At 38.0% G+C, this 10,535-nt stretch overlaps 1 protein-coding gene across 6 annotated transcripts in view; it reads left to right on the plus strand.

The window, feature by feature from the left end:
- The window catches only part of LOC103138726 (phosphatidylinositol-binding clathrin assembly protein-like), a 31,974-nt gene extending 21,798 nt beyond the window's left edge, over positions 1 to 10,176 (plus strand). For 3 of the 6 annotated variants that reach the window (XM_016672155.1, XM_016672158.1, XM_016672167.1), the window contains 11 exons: positions 1,217 to 1,307; positions 1,762 to 1,895; positions 2,005 to 2,102; positions 2,975 to 3,088; positions 3,170 to 3,200; positions 3,463 to 3,486; positions 3,838 to 3,979; positions 6,044 to 6,067; positions 6,347 to 6,403; positions 6,506 to 6,625; positions 7,500 to 10,176. In XM_016672155.1, the coding sequence (XP_016527641.1) occupies positions 1,217 to 1,307; positions 1,762 to 1,895; positions 2,005 to 2,102; positions 2,975 to 3,088; positions 3,170 to 3,200; positions 3,463 to 3,486; positions 3,838 to 3,979; positions 6,044 to 6,067; positions 6,347 to 6,403; positions 6,506 to 6,625; positions 7,500 to 7,514 (850 nt within the window). In that variant the 3' untranslated portion in view covers positions 7,515 to 10,176. The remainder of the gene's footprint in view (positions 1 to 1,216; positions 1,308 to 1,761; positions 1,896 to 2,004; positions 2,103 to 2,974; positions 3,089 to 3,169; positions 3,201 to 3,462; positions 3,487 to 3,837; positions 3,980 to 6,043; positions 6,068 to 6,346; positions 6,404 to 6,505; positions 6,626 to 7,499) is intronic. The other 3 variants (XM_016672160.1, XM_007553055.2, XM_016672162.1) reach the window with 2 other exon arrangements.
- Positions 10,177 to 10,535: the final 359 nt, after the last annotated feature.

Consider the following 10,535-nt stretch of genomic DNA (forward strand, 5'->3'; position numbering starts at 1 on the left):
TTTTCTCTTCATTTCTTTGAGTGTTCCTGAAAGCCAACAAGTTGCACTTTGGAACGACCTTAATATTGTATCATGTTTTTGATCTGAGTTTGTTTTACAGCATGAAATGTCTGAATGAGTGCTCATCCAAGACTGGTGATTCCATACTTTTTGCCAGGGGTTGTACAGATCATAAGAATACATTGGTCTGATTAAAATATGTCTTAAGATCTGTCAAGAAGCTGAATTTTTTTTTTAATCTTAACTGTTTAGAGCACAAAACAATCTAATAAGAACAGACAGAAATACGGTTAGCTTAAATTAAACTATAAAGCAGTTTGATTCAGTTTTCCATTCAGGAGAATCAAGCAACGTATTCCTAATTTTCCAATGAACCAGATTTACAGTTATTGTTTTATACGGTATGAATGAATTAATGTTGGGATATGAAAATACTAGCTCTTCTTTTCATTCCTTTTCTGTACAGATATAGTGATTATTATGTGGTAATATTTATGTATTTTGAAATGTTTTCATCTCAGTACATTTTATTATGTTTGTGCTCCACTACTTCAATGTATGATTTAGTCATGTTTGGGGAAAATGCATTTTAAATAATGTCTAACGCAATAAATTAAAATGACATTGATCTGGACCAACGAGACATCGTCACTGTTGTTGTTCATTCAGCCAGCAGGAAATATGTTAATTATTTACATCTCAAATATGTATCATCAGACTTAATTCTCTCTGCAGAACGTGAAGAGTTGAGCCACACGCCTCTGCAGCTCTTCCACCTAATCTTACTGAACCCGATCCATTCTGGATGAAAAGCTCTGAATTGCACACCCTGTGGAAAAATTTGTCTGTATTAGTGATTGATAATGGCTGATACCACTAATGTCTGATGGCAATCTATTACACTCATCAATGGTTTTTGAGCCATTTGAGATAATCAGCAGCTGATGCAGTGAAATAACTGCTGATGCTGCTTTTCACAGTGGTATTGCAAATTTATTGGCCTCATCAACTGGCTGACGCATTCATCTGTCCTTTAATTGCACTTATGGTTAACATAATTGCACTTGGCTGCAAAAATTTTGTGGTCTTTAGCAGACAGCAGGAAAGTTACAAAATTAGTTTTATGTGAGTCTTGGTAAAAGATCAAGGCAACATGAAGAGATTAAGCATGGCTTCTTTTTAAACAAGGAGGGTAAATAATGTATCTCACTACCAGATCCAGCACAGTGTCGTCTCTCTCCAGCGCCGGTATCTCTCTCAGCCGCATGGATGACAAGACAGAGGACAACCGGCTGCAGCAGCACAAGGTGAGACCTTGACAATCCACCTTAAATGACACCTTTCTGCAGCTAAAATGAGTGAAAACGATGCATGGTTACACCACAATGAGATTGTGTGCATAGATTTTATTGGTGTTTTAGGAAAAAATCCTCCTAAAATGTGAGTGAACTGTGAAGAAATCCATACGTCAAGTCTCTTTGTGCTCCACAGTGTTGTTAGAGTTGAATAGGCTTGTGCATTAATTCTGCAGTGCAATGAAATAAACTGCCTGTCTGGCTGCCAGCCCATGACATAAAGAAGTGCACAGTGAATAGAAGGAAAGGGAGAGTGTAAATAAGGCAGTTTTGCAGCACATTCTTTCTTCAAATAAAACAATGAGGTCATAATTTTTCCCCCAAAGTGATAAATATTAATATTTTAACAAGCAGGACACAAATAAAAAAAAAAAACATGCATAATTTTCTGCTGCTTTCCATGCAGGACGACGGAAACAAAGTGATCGACATTCAGACGCCCACTGTTTCACCCAGCACCCAGTCGGTGGGCAGTGCCAACAGCAGCGGCGGGGCCACGGATCTCTTCTCAAACTCTCCCAGTGTACCCATCAATAACCAGTGAGTCCAACTTCATCTTACTCTCTTACCATAATTCAGACTGCCCAGCCTCCGTTGTAAATTACATTAAAAGCCTGAGATGTAAATCTTCCCTTTTCTTTGGTTTTAGTGTGCCAAACCTGACCAGTGAGCTGTTCACCCTGCAGCCCAGCTTCACCCCCATCCAGACCACACACACTGTGCCCAACAACAACAATGCCTGGGGAGGTAGGACCGCACAAACAGCCAAACTCTTACAAACATGTAGCAGAGAATGCTGTTAAAGGCAGAGTAAAGAACATAAGGCCTATGAATATTGAAATAAGAAGAAATACTTTCTGTTGTTCTTCAGAGCAGATCAACTATTTTAAAACACTTTTGGACAACTGAAAATCCTTTTAGCCTTGCCTCTCTTAAAATCAGATTTGAGTACCATTTATGGATGATGTGACTTCTGGATCTGCAATGTGCAATGAAGCATTGTTAAATGTCTGTTTGCATGTCTCAGAGCAAAAATGTGATATATTGCCTGAATTTTAGTGTTCCAAAGTACCGTTTTTGTCACAAGTGGTCATTTCTCACTAATGTGGTGAATTTCAGTCAGACTGGTTCCATCAAGGCACTTTTAAATCCCTCCATTAATGCCTGTTTGTTAGGTCTCCACCCTGTTGCTCCCAGACATTTCTATCCTTCTCTTCACTTGATGAATCATATAATAATGTTTACTTTATTAACCAAAGTTCAAGCTAACCACTTTGCTTTCCTTACTTTTCTTTTAGGCAGACATTATGTTATGTTTGCTTTCTCATTTGTTATCGTTCTGCAAACCTTTGGTTGCATTCTCACCTGCTCTGCTCTTGTTTTTGCACTTTCAGATTATTTTAAAACATATTTCTTGATTTTGGTCTTGATAGTTTACATGTAGCTATTATGAGCCACAAGCCTGCACACAAATGAACAGTCAATGTTGTAAAATTGTGCCTTTTAGTTTCCCATTTGCTTAAAGATAAACAATAACCAGATGGAACCTAACTGACTCTAGCCTCATGTCTTGTACTCTTTTGCTCTCTTCTCTCCTTTTTTCATTTTTTGGATGTCAGGAGACCTGTTAAAGCCGTCCCCACCAACTCAGATTCACAGTCCTGGAGCTCCGTTGCACTCTGGTAAAATGTTGCCCAATGATTTGGACGCTTCATTAGCAAACTTGGTTGGAAGTAAGTAAAATCAATCATTGTTGCTGCCATGTTTTCTTCTCTAGTTACTCCACTTCATGTAATTTGTGTTTCTTCTCTTAGACCTACAGTTTGGGGGCACACCGGCTAAAAAGTGAGTGAGCTAACCCGTAACCAAAAGGTTTTCGGTACATCTCAATAATTAGAGAATCGTTATATAAATGTTTATTTCTGTAACTAACTTTTCAAAGTAAAATTCAAATTTGATTAATTTGCAGAGTACCATATTTCAAGTTTATTTCTTTAACTTTGAATGATTATTGCTTACAGCTAGTGAAAACCTAATATATAGTTATTCAGACAGGTTGAATTTTACAGAAATAATTTTTTTTTATTACAACAATTTGGGCCTACAGATTTTTGAGTCCATGCAGTGCACAGTAAGTACCAGCACTTATTTTCTTGTTTTGTATGAATTACTGCATCATTGCGGTGTAACATGGAGCGAATCAGCCTGTGGCTCAGTTTTTTGACTAAAGCCCTTCAGCTCTTCTGCATGTTGGGCACCAATGATGGAGGCCATAATATAACATGAAGTCTATTACTGGATGGGTTTGCACTAACTGTAACTCATCAAAATCATCTTGAATAAATATTTGAAACATACTTAATGAATCTATATGATATCTGAGTTTGACTTTTTTAATTGATTAACTTTCCAATGACATTGTGACGTTTTGAAATTCATTTTTTGTATGTAAATTGCTGTTCTGTGTGTGTTTCTGCATCAGGCCAGAGTTCCAGTGGAGCCAGCTGGTGGAGAAGAAACCCACAGGAGGGAGCGGCTGGCAGTCAAAGACGATGTGCACCAACACCAACTGGACTCACGCGACCCATCCCATGGCGCCTGCACCCATGCCCGTCCCTCAGATGGTAACCAGAGCTTCGTTCACTTTCGCTCATTGTTCTCAAATTTCAGCTTGGTGATTTTATCCAAAAATGCTCAGCAAGACAGAACTAGTCAGGCAGTTATTATGTGTTGGTTTCGTTGGTAATATTCAGTTCCAACCATCAATTTCTGCAAAATCAACCAGCATGAATTAGGGAGGACGAATGACATATCTAGATTAGTATGTCTATGCATTCTAAGCTTTGAAAAAAAAAAAGTCAATATAACAGAATTTATAGCAACAGCTGCAGCATACGTTTTGTTTTTCTCCATTTGTAAAAATAGATATGAAATTGTGATACTCTTAAATGACCACACATTTATTTATTGAAAATGGAAAATTATAAGTTTTGTTTTTTTTAACCTTTTTTTAAAAAAAAAAGGTTAGCAGTTCTAACTAATTTTGATTGGACTGAAGACAAAAATAGGTCTTTGGTTTGTAAAGGTCATAGAGCCCCAATCCAGAGTCTCTAGTTTGGCATTATGATTGTTTTGCATGTTTCCAATGAGCCAAACTGTTAAACTTCTTTATCAAGAACTTTAAATTGCCCCTGGGACTTTTGGTTTTTGCATTTCCATTGCAAAAGAGAACTGTGCACTTACTTAATCAGTGTTAATAAAAAAACATTAGCTAGAGCTAGTATAACTCAGTTTTAACGCTGCAACATTAGTTATTGCTTCTACTTAATTAAACGTGGTTTTATCTTTAGAGACATCAGTACCGCTGCATTGGAAGAGGCAGCAACAGTAAAACAGTAAAATCAGACCAATAAAGCATCAATCTGAAATTCTTAATCGCAGAAGTTACAATCTAAAACATCAATAAGAAGTAGAAACTGCAATCATAATCAATTTTCAAAGATAAAAACTGACTTTCAACAGCTATATGATGATTGATGTCTCTTTCACATCATCTTCATTCTGCAAAACTTATAGAGCGTCACACTCTACCAACTTCTGCGAAAAGGTGCAAATGGATTTTTAGATCAATTTCACCAACCCAGATTTAATTTCACACACGTTTCCCAGAGAAAAAGAAACAAAAGAGACGTTAAAGTTACATTTTGAAACAGAGTTATAATTACCCCAAACCCAGAGAAAATGTGCAACGTTAGCAGATGTTTAATAAATGAAATCAGACATGATGTTACAAAACTCAACTTTTTCTTTTATATTTAAATGATTCAAGTTGTGGCTTATTTTATTTGTGCCTCAGAACATAAATGCTTTAAAACAATCTGTCATAAAAGGTTTTTATCCCCAAAGTGTTACTTTGCAAAGACTTTACTCCGCCTGCCTCCACAGACATTGAGTCTTTCATTTAAAATCCTCCAACAGAAAAAAAGCAGCTGTAGAGGAGTTTACACTGAGACTATGATGCAAGAAAATTGACTCAATCAAAAATGTTTCAGATTATCCACTCTATTTATTTATTTTTTTCAAATACATGTAGAATCTGCCATAATAAAACTTTAATCTGAATGGACAAAAACGTTTCCACACGGCTAATATTTCTGCTTACGTTTTGTCTTTTAAGGATTATGACACAGGAAAATAAATATTACAGGTACACAGTAAATCTTAAAAATAAATTTTATTTGACTGCACTACTAATATTTAATTTAATGATACACACTGAACAGTCCCAACCATCTGCATACTTGAGTAAGTATTACCACTTTTTCTTAATATAAGTAGCAGAAATTACTTCTCGACAGAGCCTTGAACCTTCAAGGACACCATCACTTATCCATCTTTGGCCTTTGTGCGTCAAGTTATTATCTCTCTGTCTTTTCCATTCAATCTGGTTTCATCTTCATAATTTTTGGACCGGATAGCCTCTTTACTCAAACTGCTCGTTTTGTAAGGAAATGGTTCAGAAAGTCTGAGGCAAGACCTGAATACAAAGTGGAAGTGATTTTATCATGAGTAATGGACAACGGTCTGGTTTCTGCACTTTTGGACATTTTAAGAAGTGACACAAGTTTAGCTTTGAGCACAAGGGCCAGAATTCAACATTTTCTCTTTTTTTCTCTCTAACTCAACAGAATGGGATGATCTATACAGGATATGTAAGTTTAATCAACACTTCACCGTAACATCAACTCCATCTTACTGTTGTTTTCCTTTATTCCTGATATTTATGATGATTTTCTTCAAGTGAAAACATGACATTTAAGATGAGAGTATTACAGAGTCATGGCACACTTTTTTATATATATATTAAAAAAAAAGTAAATACCTGCTAAATACTAAAGAGCTTCATCAGAAAGCATATTCTACTTTTTATATGAATGTAGAGTTGTAGAACTAATAGCAGCATTGATTTTTTTTTATTTTTCCCTCTGCAGGCTCCAGCACCAATGGCTTTTCCTATGACGACACCCCAAGTGCCTGTGTATGGAATGGTACAGTATAACTGTGAACCTTGCAGAAATAACATGTTCATAAAAAAAAACAAATACTAAAACTCTTGTCAACCCACTTGTTGTCACCTGTGCTTTAACCAGCTCCCTCCTCAGATGAGTCATCAAATGGGGGGTGTTCCCATGATTCCCCCACAGCCTGTCATGTACAACCAGCCTGTCCTGAGACCCACCAATCCCTTTGGACCCATCCCGGGTACACAGGTAACACAGACACAGAAACACCAGTGCAATGATGTAAATGCAACATAATCCACCAACTACTGAGACACAAAGCGGCTGAGACTGCAGAGAAAAAAATTATGTAGGGAGAAGACTTGTCTTGATAATGTCAAAAAATGCTCTGCATATGTTGAGCTACTTTAGAGTCCCTGAAATATAAGCTTGTAGGCAATTTAACATCATCCAAAGCTTATCTAGAAATTTCCTCTGACACAAAAATTTTAACTCTGGCTCTCATATAAAAAAGAACAAATTTGAAAACATATTTTAGCCTTACAAAGGGCACTGAGTTCAAGTACAATGTGGCAATAACGATGTTGTTTGCAGGTGTTTTAAGGTTTCAAAGGTGCAAGAAATATGCTGTTTTTACAGTTTCAGGCTACATTATGATATAAATGTATCAAAATCATTTCAGTATCATGAAATATACTGTCACAAATCTACCAAATATTAATCTAGATTAGTTTTTTCACTATGTGGAAGCATCCTAACGCATGTAAACACTAGGGGTTCACTAAATAACAATATAAACAATTATTAAATTAATTTACACGTTAAATAAAAGTAATCAGATCATGAATATATGTTGATGTTGTATTCCTTGCTTGTACGACAAAATTTATATTTATTCAAGCTCCTGAAAAACCAAGAACTGTGATGCATTATTATAATGATGCAATAACAGGTGCAGTGCTTATGGGGACTAATGACTAAATGTTTAGAAATGTGTTATGTTACACGTTTTCCTGGCACTGCAGCAAGGAATGTGTTTATCGATATCAATAGTTGCCTGAAAGCCTGATGAGGTGTTTTGTTGGACTGAATTACTCTCATTTCTCCTCTTTGCCTTCTGCAGATGCATTTCATGTAGAGATGATGTTGTAACCATAGCAGCAAAGCTGAAAGAGAAGAGGCAAGAGAAAGATGGAAAAGAAAGAGCTGATGGCAAACACAAATACAGAACCAAATCCAGTGCAGGAGGAAGAAAGAACGGCAAGGGGATTGGAGGACCGGAGCGGAGGATTAATAGAAGATGAAATGCTGATGTCAATTTATTGTCACTTCACCCTCTATTCTCCATGTGGCTACTGATTTGTCTGTCTTTAACCCAGTACAACCATGGAGCATCGGAGCCTCCTCATCAGTTCAGCCCAGCTTATCTTTGTTTGGCCTCTTCTAATGGCAATCACAGCCTATGCTGACATAGCAGAGACTGACAGCTATACGGAGGTTCTTCACCTTCTCCTGAGCCGCCCCTCCTGTTAATAACCAGTATGGGAACTTACCCACATCTCTCCCTATCCAACATCTGAATCAAACTTGGAGGGCAAACATCTCTTTCTCTGATTCGATCATTTGCTGGCACTTTACTCAATGTGAACTTTTGCCAAGGGTGTGTTTCTGCTTAGATGATTCTAGCATCTTGTTAAGATTGGTTCCTGATTGCTTGTCACCATCATTTGAAATCACAAGTGATTTGAATGCTTGCGGGTGTTAGCTTTTTTTCTACATTTCAGTGAGCAGCATCTTTGATCATTTGTTCTTAAATGCGTAAAACAATGATTTTTTGGGTATGCCTGTGTGGTTGTAAATGGACGTAGCGCTTTAGAGTTTGAACTTTGTGTGTGTGTGTGTGTGTGTGTGTGTAAATTATCTTTTGGTACCTGATGTCATGACTATGTTGCCGGGTGCCAATGTGTTACTGCACTGGAACTAACCGATGAAAGCACTGAGCCAGACCCAGCTATTGCATTTGGATGTAAACAGACCTCTCATACTAACTTTGCTACTTGGGGACTTACTGTACACACTGTTTCCTTCTTTGTTTCCCCTTCTGCAACTGTGCGATATTGTGAAACCTCATTAACTGTCTTTTTTCACACCTTTAGTCTGTTTAGAAGCTTTCTTCAACACTGTAATTTGTTTGTCCATGTTTTCTCTGTATAGAATTATTTTTCATTTTTCCTGCTTGTTTTTTAACCTTCTCTTGTATACCTGTACTGCTCTAATAGTGAAACATAGAAGGGGATTTTCAGTCTAACCAGTCAGAAATTGTTTAATTTTCTCTGTCTCCTAAATTAGTTACATCTTAAGTCTTGTTCACCTGAGAAAAACTGGATTTGGGGTAAGCACTTCAGTCTTTGTGCATCCTTTACCGAGAAGACTTGGGTTCATGAAGTCTTATCGTATACAAACAGGACAGCTTAAGGTCGTTGCGAGAAGTCCAGTGAACACCCAACCATCAGAAAGAGGCCGAGGGTAAAGTCTTCTGATCACAACCCTGCTAACGCCTGCAGTGATGGCGCACAGATCAATCCAGACAGCCCGAGACGAGAAGCCTTAATGAGGCATTAAACGCTAATGTGGATTTTCTGGCAGATCCAAGGTCAAGACAGACACAGTCTGATGATATATATATACATATATTTATAGCACAAACCTTCGAAGAAGGAACAATGCTCTGCTGCACAAAAACCTTAAAATCATTGCTGGGATGTACAGTGAAAAGGGGCAATAATCGATTGGGGGTGAAGTCGTTTTCTATTGATTGTGTCTGTTCTATGTACATGTACTTTGTGTGTTTGTGTGCACATGCCTTCGCATAGAGATTAACAGGGTCATGTTCCTCGGTTAGAGATGGAGGGTCTCTAAGCGAGATGGTAGTGTGTACTAACTTAGCATTGAGTGTTCTTGTGACAGTGTCTGAGTCTGTACAACACATCAGCTGTAGGTGGATTGTTCGCCTGCTGAGTACAGTCAAACTGAACTCTTCAGACGGCGGGTTATTTCTAACCAAATCTTCAGAGAAGACCAAAAGTACGTTAGTGTACTGTGATTAAAGGTTAAAAATGAACCGATACCAGGCTCCCTGCACCTAAGACTCTACTACCAGCAGAGACTTGTGTTAGAAATCATCACCAAGCAGGCATATGTTGTGAGGTTTCACCTATTTGACGAGTTCAGCTGTTGTTACACTCCTCCATCATTCTTGTTCCAGTGGTTTGTCCTTCTTCTTCAGCTGAAAGCTTTATTCAGTGAGTTATTCAGCTCCACGACTCAACCCACCCTGGGATCTGACTGTTACCGTGTCCCCACTGTATATAGGTAATGCTGTTCATGTGTTTTTAGCCGTGCTCTCTCTGTGAACGTGATCAAAGCCCCCATTGGATGACTTACTGTATGTTGGACAATTTATTGCTGTATCTGTGTTTGAATGGTTGTATTTTTGAAGGTGTCATCATCCAGGGATGGGCGGGTGGGCTTGGGTCGATGTTTGTGCTCTTTGTGTCCATCTCAAGGTGGAAGAGGGTGGGCGGGAGGGGTCAGGGGTAAACTATCACAACTGGTCAATACCAAGAGTGTCTTCATTGAAAAAAAGAGGACAGGACGGGGTCTGTCCTCTTTGAAACAGGAACATTTTTTGCACCAAAGTCATCATCAAAGCGCAGCTTCTTATCCAAGGTCACTAAGGATGGATGATATCAGAACTCCAAGGATTTTTTTTTTTTGGTTTGGTTCTTTTATTTTCTAAAGACAAACTAAACTGTCTCTTTTGCATGATTATGTGTCGTCTTTTTATTGGCTTGTGTGCCCGGTAAAAGCATGACCATAGTGTGAACTCACTCTTACCGGTGTGTTTGGAAAATGAACTTGCTCATTGAGACTTCTTTTTTTTAAACTTACCTCTTGACATTCATCATCAGCTGTTTTACGATGTAGGGTCTGTAACTGTTTGAAGGTTGCCTCGCATGGATCAATGCAACTTGCAAGTAACCCATCAAACTTCAAACCCAGTTACCACGACTGCATCTCTAAAACGCCATGGATGTCAATGCCGGTTACCACCTAACTAGCTAGACATTGCAGTCTTGTAAAAATTGCTCTTTATTAA

The sequence above is a fragment of the Poecilia formosa genome, unplaced genomic scaffold (assembly GCF_000485575.1).
Source record: "Poecilia formosa unplaced genomic scaffold, Poecilia_formosa-5.1.2 Scaffold3, whole genome shotgun sequence".
Lineage (NCBI taxonomy): Eukaryota > Metazoa > Chordata > Actinopteri > Cyprinodontiformes > Poeciliidae > Poecilia > Poecilia formosa.